The following is a 23559-nucleotide window of genomic DNA, read 5'->3' as shown; positions in this document are numbered from 1 at the left end:
AACTCGAACACACGCGTTTTCCCAAACATAACACTAATCTCTATCGATTGTTTACCCCCAAAAATTCCCATATACCAAATTTCAGCGAAATCGTTAGAGCCGTTTCTGAGATCACAGAAATATATATATACAAGAATTGCTCGTTTAAAGATATTGAAATAACACGCGTGAAAATTACACTCTTCCCTAGTCTAATTGTTGACCATAAGACCGCCCTTACGTCCGGAAAATAGTTCGGATATTAAATGAAAATACTAATTAGTGATGAACTGATGAACCTTCTCATATTTATGTATATTTACAGTGCTAGAGTCTGTTCGGAAAGAGAAGAGTCGTGGAATCTATTGGGTCCCATACATTACACGACTCTTCTCTTTCCGCACATACTCTAACGATACGTGCCTTTATCGAAAATATAAAGGACCATTAAGTAAAATGCTTCGCTTCAGTAATGTATTGCATTAAGTAGAATGTACGCACATAAAATTACCTACTATATTTACCACTACATTTTTGCAAATACACGTGCGAATAGGTAATTCGTAACTCGAGTCGATTTAAAACACTCCCTTCGGTTGTGTTTCTTTCGCACTTCAACAATAATTTTGCTTGAACATGTCAAATGATTTAAGTATGTTAATTCGCCGTTCTGTAAAATTTTCTTATACCAGGTTTTAAGATACAAAGCTTGGTTTATTTTATCTCTCTGTGTTATGTCCCTAATCGAGAAATAAATCTGCCTTTGAAGTACGTTTACGCAGGAAAAATAAGTAGCTACTTGATTGATAAGTCAACGAGAGCTGTCAATGAGAAAGTCCTAAACAAAGTATTCAACAATAAACATCTCTAGAATCTCGATGATATCTCGTGGAGAGGCGAAACACGTGTCGAGTTTTGTACGTGTGGGGGTGGTTTGCTATATTTATTTTTGCGGTTTTCTATAGAAAACAAAATCGGATGCCTCGGCCGGACCCGGGCCATTGTAATGTGAATCATCCTTTAATTTCATGCCAAAAATACGCTAGTAAGTATAACAAATTGGCACTGATTGATTAGCACGTGATTAGATGTAAGAATTAGATATAAGTAAAAATATTTGTACACCGCCTTTACTATGGTACATTGATTTAAGATTAAATCAATATACCATATTCTGACAAATAAATACATTTCATTTCATTTCTCATTTCATTTCATTTCACGTTATTGATGATTTCTGCAAAGTAACGTCTCATTCTAATAATTATTTAAAATATAATTTTCACAGGAAATAGGGTTATGATTTTAGCAGTTGATTAATGAAATGAATGAAGCTAAAGTGTATTTAATTTAAAAATCTAATTTCAGGCAAATACTAGCCTATATATAAATACCTACATACAATTAGCACTCTAATTATAAAATGTTATTTAAAACTAAATAATAAGCGCAAAAGGGCCAACTTTTTTAGACGTATTTTAGTTTTAGTTTTATTTTATGAATATTTTAATTGTTTTGTTATTTTTAATGTATCTATAATTGTATAACAATATCTTAACTGAAACCATATGTAAAATGTAATACCGCTCCAACAAACGTATGAAATAACATAAAAAACCGTTCAGTCGTTTTTTAGTACAACAGACACAGACAGATTTGAGTTAATATACAGACAGGCGCAGCGGGTGACTTTGTTTTATAAGGTGTAGTGATAGTGATATTAATTCTCAAAAGAAAACCTTATTTCACAAAATGCGAGTAAACCCACCACGCCTTTGATGCCTAGTTGGCCGTAAGTAAATACTATACTCCGCAGCCAGATAAGAAAACTTTTAGACCCAGCTTTCTCAACCTTTCACACAGACAAAAATAATCTAGAATTCGAGATAAGAATATTTAGTAGACGAGTTTAACACATTTTAGAAAAGGGTCACCTGTGGATAATACAATGAAAGTTAAGACGAAAATGGAGGAATCGTACGAAATCGTCATTTCATACTAACGTAGTCCTCATTTTCCTCTCTGGATATTCACATTATTGAAAATATTTTGACACAATTCGTTGTATATCAACCACAGCTATGCCCCTACGTTAGATTTCGAATTCGATTCGAATTTTTAATTATTATAATAGTTAGGAGCATCTAAAAAATTATATGTAATCTGTTTTTCGCTCCTAATTTTTACAATAATCCACAAAGTCAAACATAGGGGCATAGCTATGGTTAATATACATGAAATTATGGTAAAATAATTTCCATAATGTAAAGAGTAGCCAGTATACAGAGAGGAAAATGGGGACCACGTTTGTATGGAGAAGCTGCCATCCCCTTTCGTCTTAACGACTCGTATCCCGTTTTTCTTGAGTTTCAAGTACTGAAAAAATATAACCTAGTAAGTCCGCAATGTAACTAAAATCAGATGGGAGTTCGCGCGCCGTCTATATGAGCCTTTATTGTATTGTGGCGTCATTGTTGCTGCCGCTGTACCTATCTGTCAATTTCTTCAATAAAATAAGTTTTTGGCAAAAAATTCATTTTTGGTAGAAAATTTTATAGCCGACTCCACTTTTCTTTCCACATGCAAGTAAATCCCATCGCGACAATTCTACAACCCCAAACACAATTAGTTTGCGTTGTTTTATCACAGAGTTCTCATGGTCACCTCATGTCTCCATCATCAGATCAGCTCCGTTATCATAATATGTGGCTTTCCATCACAGAAGAGTTCTTATGAGTCATGAACATCAGATGGTCTGACCGAGTACGAAATACCTAAGTTCTGCGACGAGCCAAGGTAGGTGGAATAGAGGCTTACGTAATTCGTCGACAGCTTCGGTGGTGCGGTCACGTATCGCGTGTGGCGGAGGAGAGAGTGGCGAAGCGCATCTTTTATTCTGAACTAGAGGAGGGTAAGCGGAAACTTGACGGACAACTCCTCCGATACAAATATGTTCAGAAACGACACATGAAAAGATGCAACATTGAGCCCTCTCAGTGGGAAGGTTTGGCAGCACATCGTTCTGAGTGGCGCAGGCTGGTGCAGGGCAATGTGCGCGATTTTGAGGAGCAACGTAAAGTTTACCTCGACGCTAAACGCGACGAGCTGAAAACACGCCAGCCTGCGTCCATTCACTACCACTATGCAGCTGGTGTCCTCACGTGCTCTCAATGTGCGCGGGGTTCAACTCGAAAATTGGCTACGTCAGCCAACTTCGGGCGCATGAGCGTCGAGCTAACTAGGAGTCGAAGTGGTCGCCATGGTCGAAATCGGCCCGAGCGATCTTCATCATCATCTTATGCGTCAAGTGGAATAAGGTAGTTTCCATCTGAAATTCCAATCGAAATTGTGATAAAAAGGTCCTTATTCCAAATGAAGACCCTTCTCTGATAGAAAGCCATATATTGCATTGTCATCCATTTTACATATGTATGCAAAATTTCAGCTCAATCGGACATCGGGAAGTGGATCAAGTTTAGCTTCCAAGATTTGAACCACACTAACAGGACAAGTTAAATAAAAGCTTGTAGGTACTAGTGACGTTCGCTACCGCATACTGTCGCGATTATGATGTTCATTCCGTGATTCCGATTCCGTATGATGTTCGACCCTGAAATGTGTCATTATATTTACATATTTAATACATTTCACTTTAACCGACTAGGGTGCGTAGCCAACGTGCCAATCGTTCACGCTCCGTAGCGAACGAAACGCAACTGTGAATGGAATACTGTTCACATCTAGCTGCGGGACGATTCAGCGAAATACCAGTTTGAGGCGCTCGAGTCAGTCGAGAGGAGGGCCAAGAGAATCATTAATGATGACGATCTGACGAATGCTCTACTCCAATGTCTGGAACATCGTCGCAAGGTTGCCAGCCTAACGATCTTTTACAGGATACATTTTGGAGAATGTGCCGAGGAACTGCACAACCTCAATGCCTCTGTCCCCATTTCACCATCAGACTACCAGACAATCGGCACACCGGCATCGCTTCATGGTAGGTATTCCACAAAACGCACGAAGCGTTTTGCTTTAACATTCCTTATGCGAACTGCCAAGGAGTGGAATGCCCTGCCCGAGTCTGTGTTTCCGCATGAGTACAATCTGGGTCTCTTCAAGGCTAGGGTAAATAGGTACCTCATAGGTAAGCGTGCTCCACCGTAGACCGCATCATCACTTACTACGAGTATCAGGTGAGATCGTGGTCAAACGCCTGCCTATCCTCCATAAAAAAAACTGTCACACGGCCCGATTCGAAGAATGATTAAGATCTTGGAAAGATCTTTAAAAGATTGATAACTAAACGACATGTCAAAATTGACGATTATTTCGATTCCGCTGTGATACCAACAAGATCTACCGACGATATTTCTAAAGTCAAAGTGACATTGTTTGCTCGAATCGAGCTGCTTCTGTCAATTATACGACATACAAAAGACATACAAATGAGAACTTATCTAATGCAGTAGGGCTAAGATGGTTGGATCTTTATCATTTGTCATCATGCCTGTCACGTTCTAACAAGCATGTAAGTGCGAAAGTGACAAGCACAGTGACAGGCGATAAAAATGGAACCTTGTTGCCACTGCGGAACTTATCGTTATCGTATCTCATTCTTCGAATCGCACTAATGTAGAAGAGTGATAGAGAAGACTACGCTACGCCACGGAGCGGTAACGATTGGCATGTTGGCTAAGCACCAAGTTCTGTTTCGCTGTGATAAGGGTGAAACATTTCTAAACATGTTTAGTATGCCTAAGGGAGTTTCCATTTAAATGTATAGATGTAATTCTTGTTATAACTGGGGATGTTTTCACAGAGTATGAGGTAATTTTGTACACAATGAAAATCTATTGGAATACTTAGACACTGATGGTTATTTTAATGAACACAACGGAGGGATATTTTTATGAAAGGACAACGTATTAAATTACTTAAACGTTTTTGTAATATGAATACCAATCGAGAGCTAAAATACGATATAATATTTAATATTTTAGTGTTGTGTTCCTGCCGGTAAGTAAGGTTGCCAGAGCTCAACGAGGGGGGAGCGGGTTTAGGGTCGGCAACGCGCGTGTTTTTGTTAATTTGTTAATGACCTACTTCGTAGCGTTTTTCCTGACTTATTGCCATTAGCCTGGGGTCCGCTTGGAAACTAATCCCAAGAATTCACTTAGGTACTAGACTGCCATCTGATTTTATAACCTCTGACTTAGTCCAAACACTAGCGGCCCGATTCGAAGAATGAGATACGATAACGATAAGTTCTCATTTAGATATCGTTTGTATATCGTATAATTGACAGAAGCAGCTCGATTCAGGCAACCAATGTCACTTTGACGTTAGAAATATCGTAGATAGATCTTATTGGGATCACAGCGGAATCTAAATAAACGTGGATATTTTAAAGATCTTTCCAAGATCTTAAACGTGTCTTAATCATTCTTTGAATCGGGCCGTAGACCTTATTGGGATTAGTGCGGTTTCCTCACGGTGTTTTTCTATATCCGAAAAATTACTGGTAAATATCAAATGAATTGATATAGGTAGGTATCGTACATAAATTTCGAAAAACTCATTGGTCGATACGGAAAAAGTTCCAAAAATATGTATACACGACCTTAATATATGGGCACATATATTAAGGTGGTTTATTTATTTAATCGTATGGCGATATAGTCACATAGGCAAAATGATACATATACAGTATTACGAGTATTTATAAGGCTACATCCAGGTTTTGCAACCATTGCACAGCATCGGGCGTCAAGTCTAATAGATCATCCGGGCTACCCGAGTATGCGCGGAGTGGGCACCGCTGGATGATGTGCTCCATAGTCTGGTCCTCGATGCCGCAGTCGCAAGCGCGGAGTCTCTCCAACCCCACTTATGCCGGAAGAAGTTGCATCGTCCGTGTCCGGTTCTTAAGCGGTTTAAGCGACACCATAGTTTCCTAGGAAGGTCAGTCCCCTTGTTCATGATAGTCGGGTCGATATTCCCGGCCGGGGTGCCGTCAGCTTGCCTCATCCATTTTTGTTTCCAGAGCTGCTGTACATCGAAGGAATTTTGTGCGAGTGTTGCAGCGGCTGCGTATGCCGGGCGACGGGACTTAAGTCTCGCCATAGGCGGGTTGGTAAACTCCTGATGCATTGGGAGAGAAGGACATGCTCTAATTTTGTTATTCTCCCTTAGCAGCGCCTTTTTCCTTCTCAAATGTGGAGGTGGGATTCGACTGAGCGTAGGGAGCCAGTGGCAAGGTGTAGATTTGACTGTCCCAGTAATGCATCTCATGATGACATTGAGCTTCGAGTCTACCAATTGCGTGTGTGCACTTTGTAGCCAAATTGGAGCACAGTACTCTGCAGTGGGATAGACGAGTCCCAGAGCCGTTGAACGGAGACAGTCCGCAGATGCTCCCCATGAGGTGCCACACAACTTGTGCAGTATGTTGTTCCGGGTCGGTTAGGTTAAGGTGGTGTACACATATTTATGGCACTGTGTCCGTATCAATATTTTCAGACGTGACCGTACGATACGAGCCCAGGTTTTTGAATTGACGTTTTCCCCTAGATTTGCGGCTGCTAGGTTGCATGACAGTCGTGCACATAGCGAATACTCGTACCTATCTCCAAAATAGGATTACTATTTACTTATTAATCGCCGCTACCGCCATCTCACGCGATATTTAGTAAACATGTTTTATATGAAAGCACTCTACGGAAGTACGGACGCGAACAGTTCTTAAAGCAGAGAAATTTCACACAATAAATCTACAGGGTGTACTGAATCATCAGTACTTAAACCCATAACCCTTCTTTCTGGTTAAGTCGCAGTCGAGTGAAATGTTAATATTGAGGTAGATCACGTATAAAAGTATAGTTAAAAGTGGAATTCATATTCCTCCGAGTTTCCTATTTAGAGAATGTCCCCTGGAAGTATATTAGCGTTAAACTTAGATTCAACAAGTATTACTAGATGTATTTTTTCCGCAAAGATATCGAGGACTTTTTTTGTGTAGAATTTAATAAGCTTTAATGTTACCTTACACTATATTTTCACAAAGAATGTAGATTTAGAGTAAAACGCGAATTTCTCCTGGATGGTACACATTTTCCAAGATGGCTGCGATTCCTCGAGGTCCCCAAATGTCAAATGGTGTGGGCATGAAAAAGGTGCCTTTTATTTATATACATACCAAATTTCATGACTGTTCTAGAGATTTCAAGGTTGGTCTTAATCCGATTGTGCTACTATTGCGTTAATAAAATTTGTATGTCAATATCCAGAGAAGAAAATGAGGACTACGATCGTATGGAGAAAAGGTCGTCTCTCTTTCGTCTTATTTTTTCATAAAAAGAAAACAAACAGGAATTCTAGCGACATCGACATCGTTATTACTTCCATATTGTGACGTGTAGGCTGCACGGTGACCAGAATTTTGATTGGACACTGTAAATTGAACAAACACATGTTTCAAATTGGAAAGAAACAAGACGCGACATGCAGGTTCTGCCATGAGTCAGAGGAGACTGCAATGCACATTCTCTGCTCCTGTGGACCACTAATGTCAAAAAGAAGTACCCACTTAGGGCGGCACGTATTGCAACCCTATGAGGTACAGAACATTACGGCCCAAAGAATCTGGAATTTCCTGGATTCAACGGGCATCAGTAATGAACTTTAAAGGGCTTTCACAATAGACCAATGCTTGGTCGACGTGGCAATCAAAGGCCCACAAACTACAATAATACTTCCATATTGGTGCAAATGCGAGTGTTCTCGTTTTGGTCACGAGCATCTGTGTCAATCAGATGGAAATATGATACGGATTCAGCCGCGACAAATCAGAGGGCTTACTGCCTGCGGAAATCGAAAATCGAAATTTTGTTATCTGCCTCTCTATCGCTACGTTACATTATGTTTTTATAAATTCCGTCAACTTCGGGGTATAGGTGAGTACATTTTAAGAAACTAAATCGCATCAGTTAATTTTTATTTCATATAAGTAATTTAATGACATACCTAACATTATAATAGACTGATGTTATATTATGTAAGTTAGCTATAAATAGTTCTAAATATGAAAATTTGTATTGACATGTAAAACTATGTTTTATAAAGGAATAAATGAATGAATGCTCCATATAGCGTTGTTGTAGCACGGGCATTACATTTAACTTAACCAAACAATTGAAAACTATGACATTTCCAACATCGATCGTCCGAGATAGTATTTTCGTTTAGTAGTTAATGTATAATAGGCAAGTGTAGGTACACGCTTGGAGAGGTTTTATCAGAAAAAAAAATATTATATCCGAAATGGATTTAAGTGTAATACCTGTGTTTTTGAGACAGTAACTTTACTTAAGCTCAGAAATGCACCCTCGAAATTAACGGAATTAAAACAAACTCGGGGCAGGTATATAACTTCGACATTTCTCCATTCATTCGTATTCCTGTAGGGCTAAGATGGTTGGCTCTTTATCATTCGTCACTATGCCTGTCACGTTCTAACGTACGCTTGTGTAGTACGTAAGTGCGAAAGTGACGGGTATAGTGACAAGCGTTAAAAATGGAACCATGTTGCGACCGCTGTATTCGAATATTCCTTTTTCACAAGGTTTATTTTTATCCAAGATACATACAAATTATCCATACCATAATTTAAAGCAATTAAACATCATTTATTAAAAAAAAAAAACTTTACAAATGGCGGACTTAATGCCAAATGACATTCTCTACCAGTCAACCATAGGGCTAAACAAAGACACAATTGGTGCAGAGAGAGAGAGAAACCATGAATAAAAAAGAAAAGCAAACAAATATATTTATCAACTTCGTATAGCACATAAATACAACCATACATACACACTACAAATTTAATATAAGACACAAATGTAATATTGATTAATATTATTTGAACATTTGTTTTAGCAAATGTTTACGTAACATCCGTTTGAACTAACTTACTTGGAGCTTGTCTGATGTTGAGAGGGAGTGAATTCCAAAGACGACTAGCCTGGACGGCTAAAGAATTGGTAATAAATCCATTTAGAGGTCGTTATAAATAGAACAATTCTACCATACAAAATTGCATGAAAATAAATAAATAAGTATATCAGGGATCGGAACCGGTTTTTTGGAAAAACTTTTAAATAAACATATATTTCGGTTTATTTTATACTCTAAATATAGGACTCTGTTGTGTTTTTAGATAACGACTTCGTATTATTAGATTGCCCAATTAGAAAGGGAATAAGTAACAAAGAACGAAAAAATACCGTTTTAGTTCCCATACAAAAAATACCGGTTTCCGATCCCTGAAATATATATTATAGGACCTTAAGGCTTGTGTTGTGAAATAAATTAACTTACCTTGAATTGTACATAATTATGTTTAGGAAATATTTTTAATGGCTCCATCCATGTATTATCGATAAATAGTTATAAGTATGTAAAAAATATACCGGTCAAATTTTTCACTTTTGGATTAGTCGTGTTTCTATGAGAGTATTGCAAATCACAAAACCATAGCGGCCACTAAATCAGTTAAAATTTGGCACATACATAGATAACTAATTTCATGATAGAATATAAAGGGAGCCTTGTGGAGATAAAATTCATTACTTACTCCATTGGCTCAGTGACACAAAATGAGACTTAGCTTCCGACACAAGACAGCGCGACTTTTCACGATCCTGTGCTACTTCTCGGTAAAATTGATTACACTTTCTATTAGGCCATACTAAGTTGGACCACCCTAATAAACAAAATGAAGAACATTATTCAAATTCTATTGTTATTGTAAATATTGTTGGCAGGCAGTCGTCGCGCCGGCGGGCCGGTGCGCCTGCGTCGCTCGGACCGGCGCGTGCTGCAGCGGGCAAGACGCCGCACGCTGAGAATGACCGTCACCATTGTTAGCGTGTTCGCGTTGTGCTGGCTGCCCTACGCCACCATGTGCATGTGGTGAGTAACCGTCATGCTGGTCATCGTCTGTGATAAGAATAACTGTCACCATCGTCAGCGTGTTCTGTGACAATCGCCCGCACGCTGAGCAATGACCGTTATCATTGTTAGCGTGTTCGCGCTGTGCTAGCTGCCCTGCGCCACCATGTGCATGTGGTGAGTAACCGTCATGCGGGTCATCGTCTTTGATGAGAATGACTGTCACCATCGTCAGCGTGTTCTGTGACCATCGCCCACACGCTGAGCATGACCGTTAATATTATTATCGTGTTTGCGCTGTGCTGGCTGCCCTGCGCCACCATGTGCATGTGGTTAGTAACCGTCATACGGGTTATCGTCTTTGATGTAAATGACCATCACCATCGTCAGTGTGTTCTGTGACCATCGCCCGCACGCTGAGCATGACTGTTACTATTGTTAGCATGTTCACGCTGTGCTGGCTCCCTACGCCACCGTGTGCATGTGGCGAGTGACGTCATCTGGCCATTATCGTCTGTGGTGAGAATGGGCGCCACTATCGTCAGCGTGTGATGTGCTGTTCCCCTTACGCCACCATGTACAATGTGGTAAGTGTGACTAGCAAGATCGTTCCCATGCAGACACGTACCTATATGTGTTTTACACTTCATATTGTATTATGAAAAAAAAAGCTGTTTGGACTAGTTAGTCTGTCTAAGCTAACACTGCATGTTTTTGACGTTTACGGGGCATTCCCACACTCTGTCGTTTATCAAGTCAGGGCTGTGCTCTCTACCTATATTAAGTACTTATTCTATGGTTTATCGACAATATATAACCTGTTCTATCCTTGCAGTAGCTTGCACGTTAGTAACTGTTCTCCTTTAAAATAGGTGTCAGATTAAGCAGTGGCGGAGGAGGGATTGGAACTGGCGACTTCAGATTACGCCCTAGACTTCTCGGTTACCCCGTCGTCGGATCATTAGTCTAGGGTACTCTGTCGTATCTTACGTATCTACGTATATAGTAGTGATTAATTTGAAAAATACAAATCAAAATTTATGATAAAATTTGATTTGTCCTCAAAAAAAATATCTCCCTGTCTCAGGTGGATGGTAGACCGGGACTCAGCACGCCAGATCCCCAGCCGCGTCCAAGGCCTGCTGTTTGCCATGGCCGTCTCCAACTCCTGCATGAACCCGCTGGTCTACGGCTCCTACCGCCTCAACTTCAGGAGTATGGCGCGAAGGTTCTGCAAGGGATGTTGTATAGCCACCAGCGCTTCTGATACCATAGGTGAGGAAAGCAGGACTTACTGAAAAGAGAATATCTTCACATTTTGTCATTGAAAATGTTTTATAGTTTTGACCGAAAGTTCAAATTTCATTGACAGATTTTTGTGGGTTGGATTATGGTGACAAGGGCAATTCATCGTACATTGTTAGTTAAACAAGTAAATATTGACAGGTACTAAGTACCATCGTTGCTAATCGACCCAGAAATGGATAGGAAATTTTCAGTTTTAGTATTTTCATCGGGGTGGTTTCTTTCTACGCCCCTTGAAGGCCTCTGAAAGGGCATCCGTCAGCCGCAGATTAAACACTAAAATATTACAATCCTATAAACCAAGACCGTCACGTGGCTCTAAAAACATGGAGCAAGTTCAAGGCCAACCTGGTTTCTTAATAATAAAACGGTCTACTTTCCTAAGTGGTACCCGGGCCCGGGGAGTGAAATGCCCTGCCCGAGTCAGTGTTTCCGCATGAGTACAATCTGGGTCCCTTCAAGGCTAGGGTAAATAGGTATCTCATAGGTAAGCGTGCTCCACCGTAGACCGCATCATCACTTACCATCAGGTGTGATCGTGGTCAAACGCCTGGCTATCTTTATATAAAAAAAAGCAGTTTGTAAAAGTAGAGCAGATTTTTAGGGTTCCATAGCCAAATGGCAAAAAACGGAACCCTTATAGATTCGTCATGTCCGTCTGTCTGTCCGATTATGTCACAGCCACTTTTTTCCGAAACTATAAGAGCTATACTGTTCAAACTTGGTAAGTAGATGTATTCTATGAAGCGCATTACAACTTTTACACAAAAATAGAAAAAAACAAAAAGACGTGTGGCACTCGGGGACTGCCGCGGTAAAGCTATTGCATAGCATTTTGTATCAACTTATGCAATTATAATTATTTATTTATTTTATTTATGCAGTATTTCTTTTTCTTTGATATTAATTCAAGTTACACTTTTTGAGCGTGGTGACCGATAAGAAAACAAATTTTTCTTTTATTAAATAAATAAAAAGTTAATATTGTTTAAAATATTTTTATTATTTTACAATACATGTGGGTTTTATTATCTTACAGTAGCTGTTGGTTATTCAGGAATATTTGTCATTGAAACTATAGGTTTATGATAACTGAAATAAGAAACATAAGTTTGCTACTTAATATCCTCTAAATACCTAGAAAATACCGCGTCAATGGTGGTCCCATATTTTGTTGTGGACTCTTGTGGATCATTATTCATTTTCAAATTCAATGTTTTTGATAGAAAAGTTGTCAACCGCTCTGATTTTTTATCAGCGAAGTTAATGTTGAAGTCGCCAGCCAAGATAAGTGGAAATTTATTACCATTTGTACCAAGTATTTTCGACCCTTCTTCAGTGTACTCCAGTAAAGTGCGATGAATAAAATGCTCCACCTCGTCCAATTTTGGATTCGGAGAAATGTAAATTGCTACCATAACTATTTGTAGGCCATTTCTAAGTTTGCATAAGCACGCACAAATATCTCCAACAAGATGGTTTCTGTTATATACATAATGAAGAATGAATTTATATATATATATATATATATATATATACATATTGAGAATCTATAATTGAGAATTTCAACTATACGCGTGTGTGTGTTTGTGTGTATAAAAGAGGGCTACTTTTAATATCGCTCATTTTAATATCAAAAATGTAGGTTATCTTTATAGCAGTATTATATTTTCAATTCAAAATTAATACTGCATTTGTGATAATAATAAAATGTATGTATATAAAGTACTCACTCATTTTCTTTCACTATTTTTCGTGACTTTCCTCATTAATAATAAATGCACTTTGTTCATTCATATTCAAAACACTTTATACACAAATTTTACAAGTACAGCTATTCACTGTTGTACATAAATACCTATACAACTATATTAAACTCGGACCATTTTGTTTTTTTTTTTTTCCTTATTGGGAAAAAAAACAGACATAGGCAGATGATACAGAAAAGAGGATATTGGTTTTTACATTATAAGTGCAACCTACATCCTGAGACAATTCCCACTAGGATTTATAAACTAATGATTTATAAGTGGCATTGAGCTATAAAATGTTAGTAAGTTTAGTAAGTTAGTATTGTATGAAATCCAAATAAATAATTATTTATTTTGTTAGATTTTTATTTAAGTATCTTTTTTCACACTATTTAAACATGTGATTTATGAGTTTTGAAGTAGAAATACATTTTTATTCGTATTTTTTATAATTAATTTTTCAAATAAAAAATAGAAATAGTACATAGTTATTTGTTTAAGGGAGCCATTTTTTTGTAACAATAACAATATACATAATGGATACATACCATTGATGTAAGTAAAAGGGGTAGATATGTGACGTTAATAGTTGACAAAACTAAAATCTGGTCCAGCACCCACTCATTTGCAAATACTACACACCATTATAATGTACATGTGCACAACGAGCAACAGGGATAACCAAATATAGTTAACAGTGCTGCGCAAGCGAGACCCCTATATTTTGCGTATTCCTCGAGGTGCAACAGAGAAAAACTAATAACATCATAGAAATGTGTAGGCGAGACGTACATACTTCTTACATTGTCGTCTTAAAGTGATATTAAGTAATTTCGATTTTTAAAAAATATCAATGATTTGATATTACCTAATCTTAGACCGTCTCTCACTTCAAGCAAATATCTGAGCGAGCGAGTTACACTGAGATTAATATCAAATGATTGACTATCATATTTTTAAAGCATGAAATTGACCCTCGTTTTTTACTTCTGAAACCCTGGTCGACTATTCACTATGTTCAACTAACGTGTCGCCTCGAGAAAACCAGTATAACGATATGATCTCAGTTGATAGGAATCTCGAGGTTTCACTTCTGATGGTTTTTCGGAAAAGACAAGTACGCTTGACAAGAGATAATGTAAACACTGGTAATTCGTAGTTACTCCTGGTATTTATATATTCCAATCGTTCACCGAGCGCACGACTCAAGAGAACCAATATAAAAGTGTGAACCTTGTTTATTGATAGTTACGATACGTATACGGATTTACTTATATTGGACAAGTTGTAAGTCATGGGAATAAGCGCCTTCAACGGCGCGGCGGTCTTTATTAGGTAGCGTCAGGAAACAAATATTTATAAAAAATATACGAAATTAAAATAAATAGGCACTTTATTTATTTTATGGAAAACAATTTTTTTTTTCGCTAACACATTAAATAAAATATGTAAAACTGTATATATTTTATATGTAAAACCGATAGTTTATCTATACAATTAAAAACAATATGCGGAGAGGGCGGTATAAAAAGGAAAATTATAATGTATGGAGAAAAAAAAATTCATCAAAAACGAAACCGAGCATCATTTTTAATTTTCACAATTCAATCGCTAGGCATTTCCACAGCTGCAGCTCGTTTTAAAATAGAAATAAGTGAATGTTTTTTCTCTAAACATTATAGTTTTCATTTTTTTAACGTTAATACTGATTTTGAAGTTATATTTTTTTAAATCATTCCCTATCGAAGGCGAAATTAGCAATGTCCCACTTTTCTCGATTTGAGACGGCAGCGTGCCCTTACATTAGAATGTTCAATTTAAAGTATTCGTTCTGATTTTCATCGTTTTCATTTTCATCACCTTAGTTGCTCTACAAAGAGGACAAATTAAAACAAATACTCAAACGGTAAATACGTAGTTAGGGAGTTTCGTTCTGTTTATCATCAGCAGTTCCACTACACTAATTGCCAGTTTTTGGATGAAAATGCTTAATTTGTAGACAAACAATACAAAAATCACTATATGTGTACCTATAAGATTTTAAGTGTTCCCTCAATTCTTCATGGATTCCATCATTAGAACTTTGAACCCGGGACGGGACCATCGGCTTTATAGGCAGGGTCACTGCCCACTAGGCCAGACCAGTCATCATACATTTTACTTGACAAATAGAGATGATTATTATTTATTTCTTTTGTTTATGATAAAAGGTTAAATTTGATTGATCTAATATCTGTTCTAAATATTTTTTACACAGTTTTCAACATACATAAATACATCTTAAAACTACACTATAACTCGCATATTAAAATTGTAAATCCGAGCTCTCGTTAAAAATGTTGTCCATAGTTTTCCTATTGTTGTACAAGCACTATTTAGTAATTTTTGATGGACTATTCCCGATATTTGGGTTTCAAGTTAATGCAAGATATTGTTTTAACAATACTATCAGAAAAACTGGATTTTTGGTTAACAACCGGTTATTCGTATATTAAAATAATAAAAAAACCGGTTACATTCTATAGTTTCAAGGAATAGGAGCACATGATTTAAAAAGTTGCATTATTTATAAAAAAAATTGCTGACTCGGGCATGCATGCACTGCATGAAGCGGGCATGCCTACTTGACACTCGGATAAACGAGTTTCTCACATGGGTAATGCATTATTTAGCTGTCGCGCTCACTCAATAACAAGGAAATTTTTAATTTTATTTAGAAAAAATATGTTTTCAAATGTTATAACAGTACTTACGAATGAAAAGTGATACCGTGAGCTTTGTTTTTGTGCTTGGAGCTATTGAAGCACTGGAAAAAGGCGCAACACGGCATTCTTTGGCAATATTTTATCGAATTTGATGACAATGTTGACACTTCAGCGTCACCCGTACGACTAATTCAATATAGGTCCCGGAACCTATATTTTGTGGCTCACGATCGAGCGCCTGGTACCTCATCTACCCCTATTACGTACATCAATGATACATACAGATTACTATAAATAGCTGCTTATGTATTTGTCCGATTTCGGAGCAGCTCGTCTCGATTCGTGCGAGTTTCGTAGAGTCGTACAATACGTCTAATCGCACGCACACAACGCCGTGTCGAAGACTGCCGAAATGAAACGACGTTAGACGAAGTGGGGAGCGTGAGGTTTTTTCGTTACGGAATTTCTGGATTCGGTCCCCGCGCTCAAGGCCCGCGATAGAAGCTATGCAATAGCTTAAAAACAATAAATTTTGGGGGTTCCCCATACTTAGAACTGAAACTCAAAAAATCTTTTTTCATCAAACCCATACGTGTGGGATATCTATGGATAGGTCTTTAAAAATGATATTGAGGTTTCTAATATCATTTTTTTTCTAAACTAAATAGTTTGCGCGAGAGACACTTCCAAAGTGAAAAAATGCGTGTCCCCCCCCCCCCCCTGTAACTTCTAAAATAACAGAATGAAAAATCTAAAAAAAATATATGATATACATTACTATACAAACTTCCACCGAAAATTGGTTTGAACCAGATCTAGTAAGTAGTTTTTTTAATACGTCATAAATGGTACGGAACCCTTCATGGGCGAGTCCGACTCGCACTTGGCCGCTTTTTTTATGTCCTTGCATTACATTGCTTAAAGTGCTCTAAACCAACCTGTTTGGAAAAAAATCGCCGGTAATCTTATTTTAACCTTAACTGGCCAAGTGGCCACCTCTCGACCCAGATTTATCACCAATGGATTTTTCTTATCAATGCAAGACGTTTGCCGAATGCTTTTTAGGCCGAAATTAAAATTTTAAGTAAGGTTCAGGTTGCAACAGGAATACGAATAAAACGGGTTACAGTTCAGTACCCCTAGTGTAACTGTGATCGACATCATAACGTGACGAACGCGTTTGCGTTAAGTGTCATTTTGTATAGGATTTTGAGTTTCCAAAACGTCCCGCTTGGCGCGCTCTTTCGAAATTCAATACAAAATGAGACTAAACGCAAACGCGTACGTCACGTTTGGAAATCGAATTTATTTACACTACGGGTACAGTACCCCTAGTGTAAATATTTTCGACAGCGAAACGTGACGTACGCGTTTGCGTTAAGTGTCATTTTGTATGAGATTTTTGACTTTCCAAAACGTCCCGCTTGGCGCGCTCTTTCTAAATCCAATACAAAATGAGACTAAACGCAAACGCGTACGTCACGTTTCGAAATCGAATTTATTTACACTAGGGGTACAGATTACTTTTGAAAAATAAAACCTCGTTTTGTTTTTTTCATTACATGGAAACGTTTTTTCTCTGTGCAATTGTTTTGTTATTCAAAATAAGATATTAAATGTCGATTTTATCCTGTAGTAACTAAACAAGTCTTTGAAAATTATGGTGATTTTTGTCATACTTTGTGGTGTAAGGTGTCATGTATTTATTACGTAAGATGATTTTTGCCAGTTTTTGACCCCCTTCCACCTCCGTGTATGAAAAATAAGAATAGGGCGAACCCCTCCCCCCAGTATTACGAAAGAATGTAAAGGAAAAATTAATACCTACAGGTTTGGTTTGTTAGCCCACCTAAATCGTCTTACGTAATATACGAATGGCGCCTAATTGTGACAATTCACATTCATAAGTGTTAAATAATTATGTCAAATTGTCAACCTACATTTAAAAAAAACGGGTCTCTATTGGTTCCCATAAATTTTTAGTTCCGATTTTCTCAGTCCATAACGTTTTCTACCATAATTTTTATTAGTCATATTGTTAATAGTCATAAAATTAAACGACATAAATTGTAGATCCGATTTTTGCAGGTCATCATTATTGTTAGTCATAATATTTGTAGGTCATAATATTCAAAGCTCAGATTCTATATCATTACATAATGTAGAAGGTAATAAACTTGTTTATAATAATTGTCGTAAGGTCTATTTTCGCAAGGTATAATTATTTTCGCTCTGAGGGACACAAGGTAACTAACGAACCTACCTGGGGAAACATGATTTTTTGTTTAGTTTACTGACTTTACCTCCGTTTCCTTTATTTCATGTAACTTATTAATCCATTTCGTGTCGCCAACGAGTCGACGGAGCCCCGCTTCGCGGGACTCCTATTTTCGCTCTGAGGGACACAAGGTAACTAACGAACTTACCTGGGGAAACATGATTTTTTGTTTGGCTTACTGACTTTATCTTCGTTTCCTATATTTCATGTAACTTATTAATACATTTCGTGCCGCCAACGAGTCGACGGAGCCCCGCTTCGCGGGACTCCTATTTTCGCTCTGAGGGACACAAGGTAACTAACGAACCTACCTGGGGAAACATGATTTTTTGTTTTGCTTATTAATCAAACATGATTTTTTCTTTAGTAATTAAAACTATATGAGTATTAACCATCAGTCCGTTAAAATTTATGCCTTAAAATATTTCTGAATAATAATGCATAGGCCTTAGAATGTTATACTAATCAATTTTATAACTTTTGCGATTATAGTATTTAATATTATAGAATGATAATGTTCGAACTATTAAACGTTATGCTTAGCAAAAATTATGACTATTGATCTTTATGTTCTTTAATTATATGGATATCAATTTCTGACTATCGAAATTCGGAACAATAAGAATATGGGAAAGAAAGGGATCCCAAAAAAAAACATTTCATTCAGCCTCCAATTTAAATTATATTTTTTAAGTACATACATTTTCCTTGGTGATTTAATCGCTTCATTCTACTCAATACATTTTACACAAAGAGAATAATTGGCTATCAGATATCATTACACGTGTACCATAATTTAGGATCAAAAGCTGGGGAAAATATACCAATGTAATTAGACCCCATGATGCTTAACAACTATGCTCGTTTGGAGATGTATTTATACTGGACATCAAGTTAGTGCGGCTTCTTAGTTTCGGCAATCCGGCACAAACAATAACACCTGGCATGCATATAGCTTTTACGTTTTAAGAATAAACAGTGGACGGGAAAAATATGTCTACATTTTTCGCCTTATTACAAAGGGGTAAGGTGCAAAAGTGTAAACATATTTTTAACGTCGACTGTAGAAACACCGAGCATTTAGTGTGACCTAAGGAACAATCGTGCCAAGCATATCGCCTGAGACAAAAATGTATACTTGCTGCACGTACTTATCCCACCATACTCTGTATCTTTAGGTATTTAAATAAAAGTGAACAAAATCTACCCTCAAATGGCTCCTTAAGCCAGTTCAGGGTAGATGAAAACATTACATGATCAAATAATGTAGGTTAAAGTCAGGTCGTTCAGTGACAGATCCGGTTATGTATTTGGTTGGTTTACGAATAAATGTTATACTCGAAAATGTAAAAACTGTTTGTTTACTTTTATTTAAATACCTAAAGATACAGACTTCCTGGTAAGGGCATGTATTCGTGTGATGAGCATGGATATTTGTTCCTGAGTCATGGGTGTTTTCTATGTATTTATAAATATTTATATATTATATATATCGTTGTCTAAGTACCCTCAATACAAGCCTTATTGTGCTTACTGTGGGACTGACTTAGTCAATTCGTGTAATAAAGTCCTATAATATTTATTTATTTAATATACTTTTAAAGACAATCTTTTAGAAAATTTTACGGAAAATATACTTCTCCTAGACATTATTATTGTAGCTTTCAGAGTTTTCATGAAAATGTATAAAAACAAAAATGGGGATATAAAAGTGGGGGAGAGGGGGGAAACATTAACTACTCAGCGTGTTTCTAATTCTATTTATTCTTACAAATGTAAAAGCCATATGCATGCCAAGTTTCGTGCTTTCTGTCGGATGGGACCATATCTCCATACTAAATCGAGCTAACAAGCTGCACTAACGTTCATGAATCGGTTTAATCCTATTCAAATGAGAGCTAGCTTCGGCAAAAGGTAAGCCACGAAACCTCTGTAGTTAGTTCGCTGCATCGCTGAAGATCAAAGTAACAACCCAGCCACAGATCTAGAATGCTGCTTACTCTTAAAGGTAGTCTGCGGCTGTAGAATTTGAAATAGAGGTGGATTTTTAAAGAAAACTTTGTAGCCACAGTAAAATTGCTGCCATCTTTCGACACATGATTAAAACTTTTAGAACGCCATTTGACTTTGATCCTTATCCTTTCACTGATATGTGTTAAATTTGTTAAATACCAAAAAGTGGCGCCATCTAATAGATCAAAGGCCAAATGTATGGCCGCATCGTTAAGAGCGATGGCGCCACAACCTTTAGCCGATGCCCGTTAAGATGGTGCCACTTGTCAAATGGCTTTCTAAAAGTTTTAATCATATGTTGGAAAATGGCAGTCAATTTACTGTAGCTACAAAATTTTCTTTGAAAATCCACCTCTATTTCAAATTATCCTTACTGTCACGTTCTAACATGTAAGTGAGAAAGTGACAGGCATAGTGACAGGCGATAAAAATGCAACCACGCTATCACGGTATAGTCTGAATCCGAACGGCAACTTTGAGAGAATAAGTGTGGCATAGGAAAGCCATCACGATCACGTATCTTTTCTGGTTTCATGAGAGCGACAGAGACAGACAACAAATACAAAAACATTTCTGTAGCGCTCTACCGCCCTGTTGGAATGTGGCCAAACCGTAAGTTTAGCGGACTAGAAAATATGAAAAGCTGCATTAACATATGGTGGGTATGTGCAGTCAGCAAAATTATTAACTTAGCACCCCTGCGTACAAATATGTGTGCAGGGGTACTAAGCAAATATCTAACTTAGCTGACAGTACGTTATAATACGCGAGTTAATCGGTTTTGTGTTTGCCACGTGTGAGGTCTTCAGTTACCTTAATTAAGGCAGTAATATTACTCGTAGTATGGCTAAGTTTTTGGCTAGGACTTTTTTTATAGGAAGACATAATTGGAAATAAGGAGCAAAGTTACGCAGGATATCCCAAGTCTGTACACGACTTACAAATTCGGACTTAAATTGTGTTTACACGTGTATTACATTTATTCGTAAAAGTATTCCGCCCTTGGAAACAAGTTAGCAAATCGACTCACCAATCATTTTCTGATTGCAATTTTACAACTTTCCCTAAACTTTCTTTAAATGATACGATATACTTCTCCAAGATTCTTCGGTTAGGTGCAAATTGCGGATGCTCAAATCCTCTTATTCACAAGACTTTGCAAATCTCCGATAAAGAGGACCGTTGATTTTAGGCGCGTCTACAGTTAATCTCTTCTTCTTCTTTTTTTTCCTGCCATCATCCCAGTTTATCTGGGGTTGGGTCTCCTTGTGCATCGGCGCCAGGATAATATATCTTGGGTTGTCGTTGGTGTAAGTTTCTGGGCTTTTAAATCCTTTTCTACAGTTGACCACAAGGTGGCTGGTCGTCTGCCTCTTCCTCTAGATTGTGTACTGATGTTGAATACAGTTTTCACGGAGCAGCTATCGTCTCTGCGCATAATGTGACCATACCAGCGGAGTCTACTTTCTCTCAGTTTATATGTTACTAGCGCTACTTTGAAAGATCGTCTGACATATTCGTTACGTATTCTGTCCATGCGCGTAACTCCACCGGCATTCATTTTCATTTCCGCCGTGTGCAGTTGTTGCTCGTGACTTTTAAGGGACGCCTAGCATTCCACACCGTACAACATGGCGGGTCTCATGGCTGTTTTATACATCTTGCCCTTGGCTCTAACTGGCATTCTATTACCGCACAACACTCCGGACAGGGATCGCCATTTTAGCCAGGCAATATTAATTCGGTGGTTTATGGCTTCTTCTATTGGGGCATGATTTGTTAATATGGATCCCAAGTATTTGAATCGTGTTACCTTTGGCAGTATTGTATCTTTGATCTGTATCTTGCAGCTGAGTTTTTCGGTGCCACCCAGATCAAATTCCATATATTCCGTTTTGGTTCGACTGATTTGCAGCCCATGTTTCTCTAGTTCCGTAAACCGCGTGTCAAAGTTCTTTTGTAGCTCCGATGCTGACTTCGCTATCAGTGCAATATCGTCAGGGATTTCTGACAGTAGGTTTTTGGTGATATAATCCACACTCAAATTAAACAACAGAGGACTCAGTGCTGAGCCTTGGTGAACTCCAACTTTTACCTGGAATGGGTGACACCAGCAGGGCTTCTTATCCTTGTAATGACTCCGTTATACATATCACGCACTATGGAGATATACGTCTCAGGCACATTTTGAGCACGCAAACCTTGCCAGACTAACCTTCTAGGAACCCTGTCGAATGCTTTTTCGATATCTATAAAAGCGCAATAGAGGTTTTCTTTATTTATACGACATTTCTCCATTAAAATGCGCATTGTTTGGATGGCTTCTGTCGTTGACCTGCCAGGTGTAAAGCCGAATTGATTTTTTTGTCGTGCGAGTCAAGGATGTAAGGCGAGCACTGATAATGTTCCCACAGCTTTCGAGTATGTGACGTTATCTTGATCCCTCTATAGTTATTACAGCCAGCCACATCGCCTTTGTTCTTATACACGAGACAAAGAAAACTTGACCGCCATGAAGTTGGTATTTTGGCTTCAGAGAGAACCTTGTTAAATAGTTTTGCAAGCCCGTATACAATTAGTATAAGGTCTGATTTAACGGTTTTAAACGTCTTTTTCCATATTTTTGTCTCTCAAATGTTTCGTTTTTGTAGATGGCGGTAAATGACTTGAGACTTTATGCATCTAAAATGCAGACATAGTGTGACATTGTGAGGTGTGTATCAGTTAGATACGACTTTTTCTATAATTTTAGTAACAGAACTATGGATGTTAACTTGAGACCTCAAGCCTAAAGTATTTGAAGAGAAGATTCTAAGTATGTTAAAATACGACTTACGCCTTACGTTACACCTCTATTATCTTGTTAATTAAAAAAAGTCGTACATAGTATAAAAAAATTAAGTTTTCAGATATCCACAAAAAAAGGTACAAAGAATTTGATAAAAAAATGGTCTAAATATGTAGCTTACATAGTTCATGACATACACAAACGAAAATTCCAGTTTTGTTGTGGCTTTTCTGAAAAGTTGACTTTTCACAGCCGACCCTATGGAACTCGAGGCGAGAGTATAATATTGAATTCCTTTTGCCGCAGGCAATTCCGCGGCTTCAAGTTCGATGAAGAGGAATATTAATCTGGAGGCGCCCCTTGTGATAAAGGTAATTATTAGTCTTAATTCTAATCTTTGATCTGCATAACTAAGAAACTTTCCAGACGGTGTTAAGATTGTTTAATGAAAAGTGTACCTTAAAGATGCACAGTTTAACTCATACTGTATAAGCCAATAGGCTAGTTGTCCTTTTTTTACAAGCTTCTATTTACTGTATTTTCACCTGTCCTGTTGTCTGCCTGTAATCAAAACTTGCAAGTTAAATTTGACCCACTTCCCGGTTTCTGATGAAGTTGAAAATTTGCATACATGTGTATGACGGGTGACGGACGATGCAATATTATGGTACCATCGAGCTGATCTGATGATGGAGACAGGAGGTGGCCAAGCTCTGTGATGAAACAACGCAACCTAATTGTGTTTGGAGTTGTTACAATTGCCTCGGTGAGTATTAGTTGGCTGTGGAA

General features: G+C 37.7%; 1 protein-coding gene across 1 annotated transcript in view; it reads left to right on the top strand.

Moving 5' to 3' along the window:
- The window catches only part of LOC133527114 (adipokinetic hormone/corazonin-related peptide receptor variant I-like), a 37310-nt gene extending 14047 nt beyond the window's left edge, over positions 1 to 23263 (top strand). The window contains exons 4-6 of the mRNA XM_061864004.1: positions 9804 to 9951; positions 11018 to 11205; positions 23077 to 23263. Of these exons, the coding sequence (XP_061719988.1) occupies positions 9804 to 9951; positions 11018 to 11205; positions 23077 to 23171 (431 nt within the window). The 3' untranslated portion in view covers positions 23172 to 23263. The remainder of the gene's footprint in view (positions 1 to 9803; positions 9952 to 11017; positions 11206 to 23076) is intronic.
- Positions 23264 to 23559: the final 296 nt, after the last annotated feature.

The sequence above is a fragment of the Cydia pomonella genome, chromosome 17 (assembly GCF_033807575.1).
Source record: "Cydia pomonella isolate Wapato2018A chromosome 17, ilCydPomo1, whole genome shotgun sequence".
Classification (NCBI taxonomy): domain Eukaryota; kingdom Metazoa; phylum Arthropoda; class Insecta; order Lepidoptera; family Tortricidae; genus Cydia; species Cydia pomonella.
Note: the sequence above shows the minus strand (reverse complement) of the source record. Positions and strands in the feature narration are given on the sequence as shown.